The sequence below is a fragment of the Corvus hawaiiensis genome, chromosome 6 (genome assembly GCF_020740725.1).
Source record: "Corvus hawaiiensis isolate bCorHaw1 chromosome 6, bCorHaw1.pri.cur, whole genome shotgun sequence".
In the NCBI taxonomy this organism is placed as follows: Eukaryota; Metazoa; Chordata; class Aves; order Passeriformes; family Corvidae; genus Corvus; species Corvus hawaiiensis.
This window is the reverse complement of record NC_063218.1, coordinates 29,964,883-29,983,474: the sequence shown is the minus strand read 5'-3', so window position 1 is coordinate 29,983,474 and position 18,592 is coordinate 29,964,883. Positions and strand designations below refer to the sequence as shown.

The following is an 18,592-nucleotide window of genomic DNA, read 5'->3' as shown; positions in this document are numbered from 1 at the left end:
GACTGAGGGGAGACCTCATTGTGGTCTACAGCTTCCTCAAGAGGGGAAGCAGAGGGTCACGCACTGATCTCTTCGCTCTCATGACCACTGATAGGACCTGAAGGAGCAGCTTGAAACTGTTAGGAAAGGCTTAGGCTGAGTATCAGGAAAAGGTTCTTTATTCAGATGGTGTTCAAACCCCTGAACAGGCACCCAAGGGAACTGGTCACAGCACCAAGCCTGGCGGAGTTCACAAAGTGTTTGGAAATGCTTTCAGACACATGGTGCCATTTTTGGGGTTACCAAAATACAGGGTCAGGAGTTGGCCTCGATGATCCTTGTGGGTCACTTCCAACTCAGGATATTCTATGATCCTATAATGACAAGCAGCTGTAAATGAAAAGTCTTCTGTTTTGTCTCACTGACCTCAGTATCCGTGTGCATATCCTCTGCAGTTTGTACTTTAACATAAGCATTTGTACATATGTATGCAAATAACATCTAGTAACATTCAGTAAATGTCCATTTTCAGGGTGGATGTGTGATGCCTTAGAACAGTAATAGAGTCACTGAGTTTTACCTCCTATGCTTTGAAAGTTTTAACATTATTTTTAAAAAAAACCCACAATTCGAAAGAGTCCATATAACACTCTCATTTAGTCCAAAAATAATTGCACTTTTCTGAGATTCACAGAACACTTCTTCTGGCCACTCTTTGTACTTCCAGCATGATGTACACACTCAAAGGGAGCAACTGATACGCCTAAAAACCTAAGTGACTAAATCTCCCTAAAATACCAAAAGTATTCACACACACTCAGTTGGCAGACATTGAAACATGGCATAAAAACATGGCATTGTATATCATTTTAATGTCCTGAAAAGTTCATCCTTCTAAGAAATATCTTAATCTGACTAAGGAAAGACTGTTACCAACTATTCTATTTGTTCATACTCTGCAGCTGTGATGTGAGAGAACACCTAGGGGTTTTTTAAACAATGAAACCACCTGTTCAATTTATTATACTATATAAATATAAATAGCCTAGAGCACGTGGTTCCTCAAGACAAAAGGTATAAGTGCTATAATTCTCTGATTACATTATGAAGATTGGAATCACCCAGCTCCTTATGCTACAGACACCAGCTAATCAGTTAATCAAAGATAAGCCTAAACAAATAACTGGATGTCAAAAGTCATTAATCTTACCTGACAGGCAGATGTATGTTAAATATTCACCCTGACCCCCAGTAGCTAGAAAAGGAATCTTTTTTTTTGTTCTTCTTTTCACTTGAACAGCTCCCAGCATCCTTTCATCATGTGGGGCAAAAATCTCTTTGCTGATTGCAGATTTGGCATTCATTGTAGATCAAAGGTATAGCAGACTGCTGCTCCCTAAAAATAAAATCATAAATACAAAACAATATTAGAAACTCTTAAGTTATATCAAAGTCATTAAAAACTCTGACCTTCAAAGAAAGTTTTTAATGCCTCAAAAAATTTAGAAAATAATTTCATATTCTTAGAGGCAGAATTTTCCAAGTATTTAAGTGTCTTCACTGAAGTTGTTCTCCACACTTCTTAAATTTGCTTATACTAGCTTAACTTATTTTGGGCAGAAGCCATTCATGCTAGCACTTCAGTATGTCACAAAATCTTCTCAGAGAAACAACCTGTTTAACTTCATGCAGCATAAAAGCTTCATTAATTCCCCCTCTGATAAGTGAGGGAAGCTCAGATCTGTGCCCCACATTCACAGGGAAAGCAGTGCAAGGGCATTGGGAAGGAGCACTGTGGTTATGCTGGCACACAGAAGATAGAGAAAGCTTCAGACTTGGTGAAATTGTTCCTTCAGGAGCACTGCTCTTGGTGACAGTACTTGATTGCACAGCTCTTGCACCTCTTGCAGCTTTAGCACCTCATCCCCTCAACTCCTCTGGAATTACTAACTGGGCAACTGCAAAGGAAACAGTGTCAGAGACACCATCGGGGTCAACGCAGACAAAACCACACCTCTACTTTTGTGCTAAGTAATTTTGACCCAGGTCAGTTCCTCAGTGTGTTTCGTAATGAAACAGCACAGTTGACTTAGGAGAGACATTTGTCTCAGGAGAGACATACGCATTTGTAGAGGAAAAAATCCTTGTAGAGAACAGGGAGGGAGGAGGGAAGCTGCTTAATCATGGGTGTCCCACAAAACAAAACTCAACACAGCTTACAGAAGAGGCTAACTAAAGGAGGGAGAACTCCGAGGGGACATTAACAAGTTCTTTGTGTAACCTATAACTCTGGTTAGTTCTGAAGTCTTATAATACATACACAGGCCCCCATTCATGGAAACTGCTGAATGACACCTTTAATTGTTCATACATAATGACACTCCAATACACATAGATTAATTTACTCATTTCTGCATTACTAAGACTTGAAAGCTGACAGAAGTTTAACATCCTTAGCTTTCTTGGTATGAAGAAGATTATACTCAGGCCTGAACTATCTGATAATTCTGCCTGCGGGATCATTTGATATTTACCACAATTTAAAAGAAATGTAAATAAATTACAGATAAATTATATTATCATGGATCCAAGAGAGTCATGGATCCATTATTTTTTGTGTGCATACTACCAGCAAAGTAAGTGTCTTAACACTTTCAGAATCAATGTTTTGTTGTCACTATTTATGATATTGGCTTTGTCATTTTATATACATCTACCAGAAGCTGTAGGCAGACAGGCAAAGTAGATACCAAATGCTGTGACTGGAACCTCCAACTGAAGCGTGCACTCCTGGCTGCAGAGATTGTGATCCTTCTGTTCCCAGTACTTGGTTGAAAACAGCTTCAGATGCCATATTCACGCAATAATCTAACACAGTGTGTACTTAACACAGCTGCCAAATGTGATGTGAAAACTGACACTAACACAAACCACAGAAGCCTATTTATTTAAAGAAAATAACTAATAGTGCCTGTGTACAAACAGACTTCTGAGATTGAGATGTCAATATAGTTTAGATGAAGTTGTTTTTCGTAAGTCAAAAAATCAGCAGCTGAATTCAAATAAGCAACCTTCTCCCTATGTACTAGTAGATGCATGCAAAAGACCTTTGCTTAAGATAAAGCCTTCCAATGCTCCTCGTTTTCACAACTGGAGATAATACAATCTTTGCCAGTTTTACTTAAAAAAAAAAAAAAAAAAAAAAAAAAGACTTCCTCAAGGAACATGAATAAGTCTCATTTTTTCCCATTCTCCAACAAAACCCCTCTCCTCGTACAAGAAAACAAAACCCAAAGCACTGCCTGTACATGGACAACTTCATGTTGTATATGCATATTTCTTTGCAAAATAATGTTTTTCTCTTGGTGCACATTCCAGGACAAATTTAAATCATCAGCAGTTTCCACTCATGGCCCATATGAACTCATGCATTGGAACATGAACTTTTTCCTCCCATTTGTACTCAAATACAAAATAAAATGCCTTAAAGAAACTTTACTGGAGGATCTCTGAGCACTCTGAGACAGTGCATTACTGCTTGTAACGTTAACGCTTCAGAGGTAAGGGGGATTTAAAGGTTTTAGTAAACCTAGGAGTCCAGAAAGAGAGACCACATTTCCTACCTCACATGCTTTGTTCCATATATTTACTTCCACTCAAATTATTATAATGATGCTTTTGGCTGAACAAAGACCCCATTTTCCTTCTGCAATTTTTCACTCCTATCATAGCACTATGGAACAGGATGTCAGCATTTACACTGTGTCTCCAGCATGCAACAGAAACACAGAGAGGGCAGATTCCTGTGTGGATTTGAAAAAGTGTCTGCAATGCGCTGCTCATTTGCATCTTCTCACATCTTTCTCTACTACAGTTCTTCTCCATTATATTTCTATCTCTAAAAACTTCCTCTATGAACAGCTGACTATTCCTGTAGGAGCATGTGAAGGGACAGCAATTAAAGGCAATTCCTTAAAAAGAAGATTAAATAAAACCAAGATAATTAAGCTGAATCCTTAATGGATCCCACGTGTTCAGTACAAAAAAAACTGGACTGTTTTCTGGTCAGCCAGAATCTCAGACTCTTTTCAGGCACACAGCCAGCAAATGGCTACTTTATCTTTACACCCACATGTTTCATAGGACTCTATGCAAATAAGTGGAAAAGAGGAGATTTACAGTATCTTTGTTGAGGGTATAGGTATGCAGAAAGAACTGGGAAAACTAATCCTCAGCATATAGCAGAATTCAAATAGGAGTAAATTAGAAAGGAGAAATGAAATACAAAGCAAGAGATGGAAGAGGACGTAATGGTTTCCAAAAAAAGGAAAAAATGTTCAGTATGCCAAACCGTGCTATTTTCAAGGATCTTTAGTTTAATCACAAACAGGGATGGGCTCACAGGACAGGCTAACCACTGAAATGCTGCCTGCAGTGTGAAATCATCTGAGCAACCCACTATTCTTGGAATAGTAACACTAGCAAGCACTCAAATCTGCTTTTAATAAAGCCACTATCCTGAAAGAGGACATCTACTTTAGGAAATAATTTCAAGATGCTGTTGCCAAAAGAACAGCTTTTGCTATTGTGCTAGTTGCCTGGTATTTACTTGCCGGAAGTGTTTAAACTACTTGGAATATTACAGGTCATCAAAATCCTGTATTTGCTGTCATCTCAAACAAATAGCTAGTACAACTCTGGAAAAAGCAAAAAATTATTTTAAACCCGAGGCAACTAACTTATAAATCTTTAAGGAACAAATATTAGAACATACAAGTTCCAAAAGTTGGTTTACAATACATTTAAGTGTTACTTTATCCTAAAGGAATAACACCAAGTTTAATTAGCTCTGCAAACAAGGATCAAATCAGTAGACCAACCTTATTCTAAAACAGTCGAGGTAAAATCTTTAAAATGCTTGAACATAAAAAAAAATAAATCAGATCTTCTGTCATCCTTCTATTTTCAAATCTAACTTTGCTTGACAGGTATTTATTTAGATTAGGACAACAGCAGCAGCCAGAAAGATTCTATTACTTCCTACTAACAGGGGTTTACGACTTCTAGAAGTGTTTACTGGAAAGAAACTCAATCATTCTCCAGAGTTATTTGCAGGCTGTCACATTTCCAATTTATTTTTCCAAATAACCTCTCAGCTATGACTGGGTCATTTGAACAATGTATTAATTCCAAAATACGAGAATTATGAAACTGTAACTGTATTTGTAGCAGTTCAAACTAGAAACAAGAAATGTGTTTTCACTTACGTATGTAATTACAAAATAAACTGCCCAATCAAGCTCAACTGGACATAAGTAGGCTTCAGAGAGCAGCAGCTCCTAAATGCAAAACTTGAATATTTCATGCTATGAAGTGACTTTTTTCCTGTCTTTTAAGCGAAGCTTTATATTGTAGCCCACCTAATCCAAAAATAACACATGGCAAAATTTACTGTAAATTAGAAATACAAGCCTTATTAACTTTCTTTTTAATCAAGCCATTGTTTGGTTATGGGAATTTAGCAGCATTGTTTACTGAAACCTTGAAGTAGCCTTGTTTGAATCACTGAATCTCTCAAAAACTCCTAGAATAAGCAAAAGAAACAGGAAAGACTATACTGGCTACCATACTGTGCAGCCTGAGAACAAGTGATGTTTCTTGTCAAGGAAAAAAAAATAGGAGAGGAGAAATGCACAGTACTAGGATCTTACAGTCAGACAGAACCAGTAAATACCTCAATGCTTGACACATTTCTTCACCTGAGGCAGGCAGCCTGAGGCCCTAAGCAATTCCTATAACCTTTCATTACAAGGGAAGGTGATCTGAATTCTGTGCAAGTTGTATGGACCTACAGCTCTAAAAAGACAAAGAGCTCTGAATGGAATATGTATTTATAAAGAGGCAATAAAAAAAAAGGGATGCAAAAAAAGGAAGGTACCTTTGAGTGTATTTTGTCTCTAACACAATCCTTAAAAAAAAAAAAAAATAAAGTTCACCTACAAGTTTTGTACACCTTCCTCCAACATCCTGCAAAAAACCCCAACATCTACTTACAAAGACAGATTATCAGGGACATCACAGAAATCCCACCAATGGGTAAATGAGAACCAGTCCTACTCTCATGTGGAAAACAGAGCAGCTGCTTTCATTTTCACACTGCTCTGCTAAGTGAAATACATACATAGAGCATCATGGTAAGTAATACCTGTACTTCCTCAAGCCAGGTGTAGCAAAAGGAGAAGATGCAGTATTATTTGGTTGAATCTGTGCCCCTAAACTGTCTCCAAACAGTACAGAAAATTAAGTAGGAGGTGGCACAAGAAGGCACCAGAGACATATTGAGGGATGAGTTACTGTGTATTCCAGGTCATAAAGCTTTTTCTTGTTCTGAAAAGAAAACAGCAGTTCCAGATCTAGAAGCTAATGTCCTAGTAAACAGTACCATGGATCCCAGCCCACAAAAAGGATGTAACACTGAAGTGAACCTAGAATACTGCAATCTGGGAAAATCCAACTCAAATATGAGACATAACGTTTCTGTTCTGCGATTCTGTGTGTGAATGGCTGCAGACTGTTAGTAGATTACTTTAAACAGGTGTGCGAGAAAACAATTATGTATTCAAGAACTGCAGCAAATTAAAACTAATTTCTGCTTATGTTTTCATATCATTCTGGATGAAGACTATATTCATAAGAAATTAATAAAGTAATAATGCAAGAACCAGTGGACACTAATTCTTTCAGCATTTTCTTAACTGCCAAAAGCAGCAGTGTTCCCTAAATATGCCTTCCCCTGGAACCAGTGTGAAAAGTTGGAGGTGTTTTTGGGAGTTGCCCCAGGGAGGAAAAGGCATCTCTGTAGGGGTGGTACAGCCCTCTCCAGGTCTTTCTGAGTGAAGAGCAACAGCTGGAGACCCACTCAGGTTCTCCTTGTGAGAGTCCCACAATCTGAAAGTCATTATTATTTTGAGAATGTAAGAATTTGAAAATAAAGATAGACAACACCACATTAAGCAGCATCACCCAGTCAGCAAAACTGTTTACCAAAAGCCAGTCAAGAACTTCTCAGGAAGACTCCTTTTGAAACAGAAACATTTTGAATCTCACAGAAATTCACCAAGAAATTTAGGAACTGTCAGATGTTAACTAAGCCACAGAGAGACCAGATATGCATTTGTAGAAATTTGCCCTCAGGACACTGGGACATTCATAGCAATAAGAACTACTACTTTTGCATAACATGGCAAATCAGCCTAAAGAGGATAGCTTAATTCTTATGACCTTTCAGAAGTGTTTAGATCTTAAGACCAGTTATTATACCCAACCTTAGACTTTCATTTGCAGGAGGGACTGTTAACAGTTTCTTCTGCCATTCCTCAGAGATTTCTTCCTCCAAACAACACCTCAACTCTCTATACTTTTTCTCATTAGCCTACATCTTTTCTGAAATGCAATCCTCAAGTCCGGACTCACAGCTTTATTTATGGCACCAGATTCAACTGAAAGAACTACTTGGCTGGTCTCGGAACAGGCTCCCCAAGTAAGGGGTCACCGCACCAAGCCTGTCAGAGTTCAAGGAGCATCTGCACAATGCTCTTAATCACATGGTTTAGTTATAGGTAGTCCTGTGAGGAGCAAGGAGTTGAACTTAGTGACCCCTATGGGCCCCTTCCAACTCAAGATATTCTATAGACTCCTATAAGGAGTGACTACTCCTTATACAGCTACTGCCACACATAGTCAGCAAAAGGTAAGAGCTTCAATTCAACATCCACCATGTTCTTCAATCTTTTTGTGGGGAAGAAAAAAAAACCAACCACATTTGACATTTGAATAACTAGTTATTCCAACTCCACAGGGGATTTTTGTACTAACTGCTTTAAGGGTATTTCTCCTACTGTACAATAGTTTTACATTCCAATTCTGTCTTTTAACACTAGCAATTCTCTAGATTGACACCCACCAAAAGTCAGGAGGTACATTCGGTGTGTCATCACTTTGGACAGTTAAAATTGTTTGAGACCTAACACAGCCTCCTTTCACTCCTGCAGTTAGAACTAGAAAGATACCAACTCCTTAGAATACACTTCTGAATCATTTCTGTGTTCCTACATCTTATGCTACTTTCTTATGTGAACTTAATTTCCTTAGTAAACCCATGACAAATATCACATGAGACAGCATCAGAGGCACCATTAAAGCAGTTCCAACTTATTCATATGGCCTAATACTTTATCACAAACCCAAATCAACTGGTTTGAAGTTGCATTTGAGCTATTGCTGCTTGTTCCATCGTTTGTCCATATTTTGGCATAGAAAAATCATGAAAAAAATGTGATTAAAGGATACTGGTGAGAAGGAGCAGCCATGTTCCTCAAGGAAAGGGCAACTAGTTTGAAGGGCTGTAGTTTAGAACACACACAGTTTCTTTCAGCAGTTTGTGATGTTTAACTCATGACCACCTTGAGCAATAGTACTGGCAGAAATTAGTGATTTCTTTTTGTGCTTCTCTTCCTTATGACACCATAAATGCTTCTGCAGTAGTGCAGTGAACTAGACAAGAATTAATCCAGTTTTAAGCTATCTCAAAAAAAAATAGTGATTAGTTTTGGTTTTACTCAGATCAGGCTCCCTGATATAGTGCACTCTACTGTGTGTCAGCTGTATGAAGTGCAGATGGTAAGATTAGGGCTCCCATGGGCCCCCAGCAGCGATAGTTTACAAGGATGAAATTGCACTTCAAAGACAGAACCCAAAATGTCATATGTACTTTCATCAGATATTGAAATCACTGACTGAGGACATGGCATGGAGCCAATCTAGACAAAACTTTTCAAAATCAAAACTTGCTACAAAGAACCAAACTTACTAAAAAGTGCTAAAACAGGAGCTCATATGGGACTTCTCCTTGATAAGAACAAATGGGACTCAAGATAGTATAAAATTTCTTGGTATACTGACTCCATTAGTTGTTGGGTTAAACAGAGGGATAGCAATAAGGCAGGTTAAAAGTCGGGGTCTGTTACATTGCTATCAGAACTTGTCTATAGGAATATACAAAACATGATGCAATGCTATTACTGCAGTATAGCTCATATAACTACAACACACTAACATCACCAACTCTGTCAAGACATCTCACAGGAACAAGATTCTGACTTATTAAGTACTGATAGTTGAAAAAACACATTTAATGGGTTCATAATTTAGTGTACAGGTTGCCAGAGAGACAGGTTATTCATAGAGTACCAGCTGAAGGTGTTTTAAAGAAAGAAAAAAATAAAACCCCACAAAACTGTTTGAGCTAACAGCTGGCACATAGTGCCCTTGCCACTTGCTTTCTTCAACTAGTGTACTTCAGTATGCTCTGAAATAAGGTTTTACAAATCCTCCCAGTTCCATTTCCATTTTTCCTCACATAATTGATATTTGTACAAATTGCAAATTTCTGCACATTACAGTCATCCATTAAATTAAAAATCCCAAAAGAGAAGGAGGGAACAAAGTCAGGTCTCTCAGGCTAAATATTTTCAGTTTCCTGAACTGCAACCTTTAACACCCACATCAGGAAAAAAAAAAGTTCCCTTATATTACTTTAATGCTGGGGAAAAGTACAAATGCACAGTAATAACTTGGGAGAAGACAATAAAACATAACATCAAGGTATTAAAGCATTTTATTTCATCCATTTAAGGTGAATCAACATTCCCTGGTAAGTATAAATAGCTTTTTTTTTTTCAATCACTCCAAATGCCTAAGAAGAGTAACTTACTAGCAAAATGCATCATGCCTTTAAGAATGAAATATATGCAGTTCTGGGGATATTAAAATCTCTGTAAGAGCAGACACACCTCTATGAACTACTATATGAATGTTTTTCTTGAGGGAAAACAAGCACTATGTAAAAGTAGTAAACCATCTGTTGGCGGTGTTCTGATGCTTTGCAGCAGTTAAACAAGTACAGTTTTGGGGTTTTTTTGGCAAATAACACAAGCTGAACACACTTCTGACATGCTGCATACTTCTTTCCAGGAATCCTCCAGCAATTACAAGCACCACTCACTTCAAAATGGGTGAGTTCAACAAAGCTTGCAAAACAACAGAGTGTTCTGGAAGCTTAAGAAATTACAAAAATAAAATGGTCTGATCCAGTGTTTTGTTCAAGGGATGTTATCATCTCAGAAATTATCAAAAATGTCATCCACAGCTTCTAGACCCCACTATGTTTGATTACTTAGCTCTGCCCTCCCAACAGAATCCAGTTTAAAAAAACCCAACTGCAAACAGACCTGGAATGTTTGAAATTTATGGGATTTTGTGGGGGGGTTTTGGGTGTGTTTTGTTTTTTGGGGGTTTTTGGTTTTGGGTGGTTGGGATTTTTTAATGACTGACTTGTTCAGTCTCACAGAAAGCCGAGAAAACCTAGAAAGGAAACTATTGGCTTTTCTCCTCTCCTCTCAAGTCCTCCTTACTTACTTCCATAGCAATCTGCAATCACTGATCAGTGGCAGAATTATCCTACTTTAATAGCTAGAAAGTTTCCATCAAATACAGAGATGGTAAGGAGAAATTTTTTCAAGTGATAGCCTGTTGGGAACAAGACAGTCTTCTTCCAAAATAAAAATAAAAAAATAAATAAAATACCACTTTCCCTTCTGCACTCCTTTCAGGGAGCAAGTAGTAACTTCCTGAGGATGGGAAAGATTTCATCATGTTTATGGATCCAGACAAACCATTAAGTTTTAGATTAATATCTCTTACAGATCAGTGTGATAATAATTGGTGTATGGGATACCTGTAAAACACATAGTGACATTTTGCAGTTCTACATTAAATTCTGAGAACAACAGTTTAACAGCACAATGAAAGATGAAAGAGTTACGGTAACCTAAATAGCCCAAGCAAACAAAAAACATCCTTCTCTAGTTCTATTGTGTTTTTACATTTTGCCAGAAAAGAGAGAGTGGAATACCTTTATTTGACGTGAAAACATTAGCAGAATTGTGTATATTTTGCATGCCTGAAACTAAGACAATCCAATATGAGGGCATGAGAAGGTGGACCAAGGAGTAACACCTACATTTGTGTAAGAAATATCCTGTCCAGGGAGATGGGACACGACAGGACAATACAACACAAAACCCCTGTACCATTCACTTCATATGTTTAGGAGTGATTCCATGCTTACTGCACACAGAAATTAGACTTATAGTCATTAGGCATCTACCCATTTCACATGTCAAACTAAGAGGGCTGTTTAAAAAAACCCAAACCAAACAACAAACAAAAAACACAACAAAACATACAATGTACATCTTCCTTTAAACAAATCCCAGAAGAAACCAGCTCAATCAATGTGTCAGATACCCTTCCAACTTTAACGTCAACTGCAACTTTACAATGAATAATTTACACTGTCTCTAAACAGTAGGCATAGCTATGGACCCTGAAATAACATCATCTCTCAATATATCTTCACAGGCTTATGAAAAGATAATTTTAGCACCAAATGCACACTTGATTGATAAATACACATTTTTAAATTGAGTGGCATTTTCAATTTTCCCCTATCAAATTCGTAAGTATAGTAACTGACAATGTCCACAGCAACAAATACTCTGCAACAATTCTGTGCCAAAATGAACTTCATACATCCCACATCATATTTTACATGGCCACACCCCTAGATAAAATGGCATCCAACCAAAAGAACAAGAACATATCCCATACAGAATTATGATTTTTATTCCACAAATACTTTCTGTACCAACAACAGGAAGAAATATTGCATCTTTACTAAGACTTGTGAATACAAGGTAAGGGAAAACAACCAACAGCCACACAGCCCTGGTTGTGGTGTGCAGCCTAGAAAACAAATTCATGTAGATACAGATGTGTTTATCTCAAACGTATCATTCTTTTTCTAGTATAAACAGCCTTATGAAAATCCTCCACTTGTGCAAAACCTAACCACTACTATGTAATAGTAGCAACTTGTACAATTGCTCAAGGACAATTCCTACCTCCACTTACAGGCAGGAATACTGTTTCACAGAGAAATAAATTTAGTCCTGTCCTCAACCAAAAAGAAGCTTTTCAGTAGCAGCTTATGTCAGTTAAACTGTGGGATGTTACCAAATGAAGGGGTCAACATCCTTCATCTCCCAGTATATCCTGATTCATTAGAACACTCATCCTATACTAAAATTTGCAGCTGCACACTAGTATCAACACAGTGAGACTGTGGGAGGAATACATACTACTTTTGGCAGTAATCTACAATTCACTGTGTTAGTTCATTCTTGAAACGTTACCCTCATCCCTGCACATTCCTTTAGAAACAAGCCCTAAAGAAATTGTTCATGCTTCAAAAGTCTTAGGATAAGCTTTCTTCCTCAATTTCTATGCATCTGTCTCTAAGACATATTAATGAATATAAAAGAAACTTTGAAAATTAAAACTCCCATAGAAAATCACACCCTAAAGAGGCAATAAGGCTGTGCGAGGCCCTGTTACTAATAAATGGAGTACAGGACCCCACCACCTAATGAGATTGTCAGATAGAGAATATCGAAGTGGGAATATATGCAAGAGATGTGGAGACAGGGCCACTGACTGCCATTGTAACAAAGTATTTCAGAAACATGGGACCCAGCAGCTGAGGTACAAATATTAGATTCTTTTAAGGGACTGAGACTGGATCAGTTTCCATACAAATCAAATTTATAGAATTTCATGAAGTGTCAGGAAGGAAAGCTCAAGTGCAAAGTGATTGTGCTAACATGACTGCGTACATTTCTGCCAACAAAATCACTGATTGTTCTCACCTGAAGAACTACAGCACCAAATCTAGAGAATACAGATAAAATACCCTTGCTGGACAGTATTTAAAAACCTACTACAGCTCCTACAAAAGTTAGAAGGAATTAACTGAAGCACTGAGTCACTTCAACTTCTTCTTGTAAATAATTTATAACTCAGCTAGATAAATAAACTAATATTTCATAAATAAAATCTCAGAAAAGGCAAGTGCACAAGAGAACACCTTCACTTTCAATGACTATTTTCCATCTCCTAGTGCTATAACACTGCTTTTCAAGTAATTTACATTTAAAATCTGATTTTCTTTGAAACATTTTTGGACTACTTTTAGTGAGTCAACTCAGAGTTTTTCCCTCAATGATGGTATTTATCCATACACAAATTTAGGCCAAAACTTAATTGGCAACAACATACCATTCCTCACCACTCCTGACATTCTTCATTCCCTCTCATCACATTCAGATTGTTAACTTTTACTAATATAGAAAGTTTTGTCCAAGTCCCTTCAATCCTTTTCGTGGGGAATAAAAGGAAACTGCTCTCCTTGAAGAGAGGTCCTAGTATCAAAAAGGCATACAAGTAGGTGGCCATGTGCAAGTGTAAGAGGGTAAGTTTTACTAACTTTGCAATATTTTTTTTGCTTTCTGGAAAGCACAGCGAAAACCCTTAAGTCTTCTGGTGATCTCACTGCGCTGAGACCAGCACAGTTCCCAAACCCATGACTCATTCCAATCCCAGCAAAAAAACTGCTGGAGAGACATATGTTTTGTTTATGAATTAATTCCTTCAGTACGTCCTGCTCATAATAAAAAATAATCAGGCTTTACTTTGTATGCAAAAGATAAAGCATGACAGTCATATTCCTGCATTACTCTTTTCTAAATACTGTTTTGTAAAAACTGAAATGGTAGTAGGTGTTGGTGACACTTGAATAACTTATTTAGGAAAAAGATCTCTGCCTTGCCAGTAAAGATTGAATTTCCTGGTTATGAACAGTAAAAATGTGTAACTTCTAAATATTCAGGTTTCTGGCTTTAAAGTTTGCACACGGCTCACTGTTTTCTAACATTCATCCTATCCAGTTGCTTCTGTAACACTACTCTAAGGTGTATCTAATTTGCATCCAGTGAAGAAAATCTGGCACTTCAAACATTAATGGAAGCTAAGTACCCATACCTTAGTGAAATCCATGGAACTGGAAGTCAACTCCAAATTCACTGTCAAACTCCTCACTTCAAATTATTTTATTTATGCTCGAATATGTTACATTTCTTGAATTTAAGGGGATCTCTGGTCTTTATTCAATAACCTATATTCTATTCAATACTGCAGAAGAGTGACCTTTCTCACAGCTTTCATACTAAATGCAAGAAGAGACATGCATCCATGCAGCTGAAATTTTAATAGTCTGGAAAAATCATACTGACCAACAACTGTATGCCTTTACTCATCTGAGTAAAGATGTAGCCCAAACTGGGGCTAACAACTCTGAGAAACAGATGTAACTTGAGCTTGAGTTCCCTAGTTAACTGTGTGCTTATTTTGATACAAAAAATACCTTTTTTTATATGAAAAATAATAAATAAAAAGCTATAATCACCACCTCCCAACAATCCTTGATTTTCTAGGTTTGCATCAAAGCAATCAACATACAGCTGTTTAATTCAGGCCTATTAAGGGCATTGTCAGCTATCTGACAAAGATACAAAAGTACAGAATGTAACAGCTAGAGTGCACTTACATCAAACCAAGTTCAATACATCACACAGCCATCAGCTGGTAACTGCTGGGTTCAGAGAAGTGATTCTGTCCCAGTCCCACTGCATTCTGCCCAATCAGTTTGAGATCAATCTCGTTTCAGAGCTATGAGAAATAATATTAGAATGACCTGACCTTCTACCTTAAATAACAAATCAGCAAGCAAACCTCTCCCAAATGGAACAAGTGGTTGATTATGGCATATCACAGCAAATACTTTCACAAAACCATTTGCTTTTACATAGTGCTCATAGTAGGATTAATATATGGCACTACTAATTTTCTTCCTTTATGTACAGCCAACCCCAAAAACCAGGTCTCATTATGCCACAAAGCAAAAACAATAGGGAAAAAGTCTCAGACTTTTTGTCGTTGCTGTAAGCCATATGATCTCTGGCACATGAATTAGATGAATGAAGTTCTTCATATACTAATTCCTGTTTAGCACAAAGGAGAAAGGAAAGACAAAGATGGAGAATGCAATAGTGGAAGTAATCTGCTTTTCTCAGACAAGTTTCAAATGTAGGCTACAATTCAGCAAGAAGACATCTGCAAACAAGTGATGACAAGCTGTTATTTCCATAACGCTCGATCTGACCAAAAAGGAAAATTGTATGTTACAAGTATCAGCAGCAATATACAACTAGAAATATTAAAATTGTACACCATATCATTGTTATGGAAGAGAAGTTTACAATAAGCATGTTCAAGAAATAGCTAGTCAAATTTTTTGAAAGTTACATTTTATGGTGTTATAAAAGGTTGCCAACACGTACATGATCTTTCTGTGCTAGAAAATATCCTCAGCCCTGTCTTCTGCATACCTGACAACCACCTCATATAGACATTTTAAACTCTTCTATTAGGCATTTTAATTTTACAGCTAAAATCTTGTGTAGGTTTTGTCAGGACCCTGACAGCCTCACTGGCCCTGTGCAGTCCCCCTGGAGCTCCCCCACCCTGCCCAGAATCCCATGTCACCCCTGGAGCTGTCAGCCCGCAATGCCCCAGCAGGGCCCATCTCCAGCTCCCCCCAGGCGGCCACGGGCCCCATCAAGCCAGTCCCGCCTGTGGGCCCACATCCCAGCCTGGCCTCAGGCCACCCCTACAGCCCTGCCTGACCACAGTTCCCCTCAGCAGGCCTGATCCAGCCCCCCCACCTGCTGGTGGGCTGATACTCCAGCCTGGGCTTGACCTCATCCCCACGGAGGTGTCCATGCCCCTGGTGGGCCAGGGCCCAATGGCCCAGACCCCAGGGAGCCCTCACCACTCCTGGTGCCACAAACACAGGGAGCCTCCAGCTCACAGGGCACCTGGGCAGGTTTAACCAATGTGAGAAACAAAAGATCAACTTAAAACCACCAGCAGCTGTTTGCACAAGGAACACCAGCAACAGCTTGAGTAAACGCACTAAGCAGCAAACAGGATCCAAAGCCTGTGCTTACTAAAGCTTTCTGCTATCTCACAGGTATTCCAAGTCTCATTAGGACAGGGTAAGGGAAAACAAAGGAATCAAGCAAACAAAACTGATTTTTACTCGTTTTCAGGAGGTTTTAAGTAATGGACAGCAGATCACAAAAGAGACTACTGCAGAAGGTACTGGCAAAGGACAGGCAAAGTGCTGAGAGCAGAGAACCACAAGGAAGAAAACTCAGAACACCACCTAATCATTGCTTGCACACAGTAATTCGGCAGCAGTAGCCAGCTGGAGCTATTTATTCTTCAAATAAAAGGTAATTATGCAAGAGACTGCCCAGCTCAGCAGTGGGAAAGAAGACAACATACATCTGAAAAGCTATACCACTGAATCAAAACCTTTGTGCTTATTTGTGGTTAGCAAGGGCAGCAAGGACTTCAGAACCGCAGATGGAGATCTTCAGAGGGAGGGCTGCAAAACTTCTGCAGAATGACAGCAGCAGCCTGACTTGACGATGACCTAGAAAGGCTGTAGCACCTCGCTTAATCACCACACCTCCTGTAGGCAAGCATCGATGCACAGAGCCACAGTGACTAATGACGTTCTTCGAAGCACTCACCAGCATCGTGAGAACATACTTAGTCCTGCTGACAAACTCTGAGCTGAGATTTGGCAGAAAAGAAAAATGATACAAGCAATTCTAGTCTAATAAGAGCACATAAAAAATTGCTCCCACATTTGGTAGGAGGCAAAGGAGCTGCCAAGCTTTGCCAGTTCGTCCACTCTAAGTCAAGATAACAAGGTAACCACTTCAGCAATAGTACGATAATTAGAGAGCCAAACGCATCATATAGGTGTCAATAAAAATTCCTGCTTATTTGAATACAACAGATCATGCATAGAAGTAAGTGCTCAGACTATAACTCATCAATGTTTATCAACATCCTGGGGGTATAATCCCAATTCTAGTAAGATGATAAATAGAGCAGGCCAAAAAGGAGAATTATCCACAAAATAGGCTTGCTCACGGTTAAGAATAGTTCTGTTTCATATGGGCCACCAATACACAGTCATCTGAATTTCAGGGAGACACCAGTCTGTAAACTTGAAATTAAAACAGAAAATAAATCCTTGAACCTCTAAGCATGTCTGAACAGAAAGAAAAAAAAATTCAAATAGTTAGCATTGCTATTGAGTATGCGTAACAGTGGAATTAACATTTAAAATCAGATTTTTGAGCAATTTGTGCAGTGGTTCAGAAAAAGTTAAAGCAGTTTCACAGATACTAGAATATGTAATCATCAATAAGACACTAGCTACAAGCCTCAAGACTTTAACTCTACCTTTCAAAATGCTGGCTATATAAAAAATAAGACTGCAACTTCTCCCCAAACAGTTTCGAGAAATTTTGAGGTAGTATTTCAAAATAAACCTTGCTGAATTTCAAAGGTTTCATTATTTCCCACAGGTTTTCTCCCCTTTTGGTGAATATATAAAACGACAAGCATAACTGCCCATTGTAAACAAGGACTCTTATACCCACTTATAGATAAAACAGATTCTTTTCAGCCTTCTCTGTTGTACAAGGAGGCAACATTTTGAGATTTAAAGCAGAAAATATCAATAAAACCTAAATAAACTGGTACCAATGACAGACAACATTTCAGTTAAGACTTACTCATAGTAGAACACCAAAGACAATGGATCAATTTCTTTTTGGTGACAGGAGAATGAGGAAGTTTCTGTTCAGAAATAAGTTCAATTCATACTGAAACTCTGAAAATAGATTTTGAAAGCATTTTAAAAGATCCAGTCCCTACTGGGGGTAGCTCAAACATACATTATTTACAACTGATATTTCTCTGAGCAGTTAACACCAACTCAAGGTAACCTTCTTCTAAAGGTATTTTTTTACCCCAGGACATGAAATCAGGAAATGTCATTGCAACATCTGTCTAAACCAAAAGAAACCCACTTTATGCCTACAAGATATAAATAAACAAATAAATAAATAAATAGAGGGAACAAGCAATTGCTTGGCTTGTTTTAATATCCTTTAGTCTAACTTACTACTAATGTCATTTATATGATTTATACCTCACTGGCATCTGCATAATACTTCAAACTCACAAACACTGTCGAAGTGCATAAATGCATTAAAAAGTAATAATGAAACTAGTAATCTGACATTTCAAAATCAGAAACTATTGTCCCTGTCTTTATGTATAAAATTAGTTTGAACAGCATTAGAAAAAAATGCAGATCTAAATCTTCTAAATTCAAATTTAAAACTGAAAAAAGTAAGAGCTTTCTATTTAGCACTTGATAATCCTGTCAGTTAGCATTTGACAGATCAAAACGCTAAATATCTGTCCATCCAAAGGACGAGCACTTATTTGTACATTTTGGTTGCAGAATATACAGCTCATATTTGACTGATGGACATGTCCTGTTTGCGCCATGCTTAATTACATTGCTCCACCAAGCATTCCTCTCTTACTTGAGCATTCCATTTTACACACCAGGCTCATGCCTGTGCTTGTGACACATCAGCATGAGGCAACTACAGGGCTAATGCACAGGATAAAGGTATGCAACAGACTCATAAGTCACACG

General features: G+C 38.1%; 1 protein-coding gene across 3 annotated transcripts in view; it reads right to left on the bottom strand.

The window, feature by feature from the left end:
• STXBP6 (syntaxin binding protein 6) overlaps nt 1-18,592 on the bottom strand; it is a 95,201-nt gene that overhangs the window by 58,233 nt on the left and 18,376 nt on the right. For all 3 annotated transcript variants that reach the window (XM_048307783.1, XM_048307782.1, XM_048307781.1), the window contains one exon: nt 1,190-1,375. In XM_048307783.1, coding sequence (XP_048163740.1) covers nt 1,190-1,343 — 154 coding nt within the window. In that variant the 5' untranslated portion in view covers nt 1,344-1,375. The remainder of the gene's footprint in view (nt 1-1,189; nt 1,376-18,592) is intronic.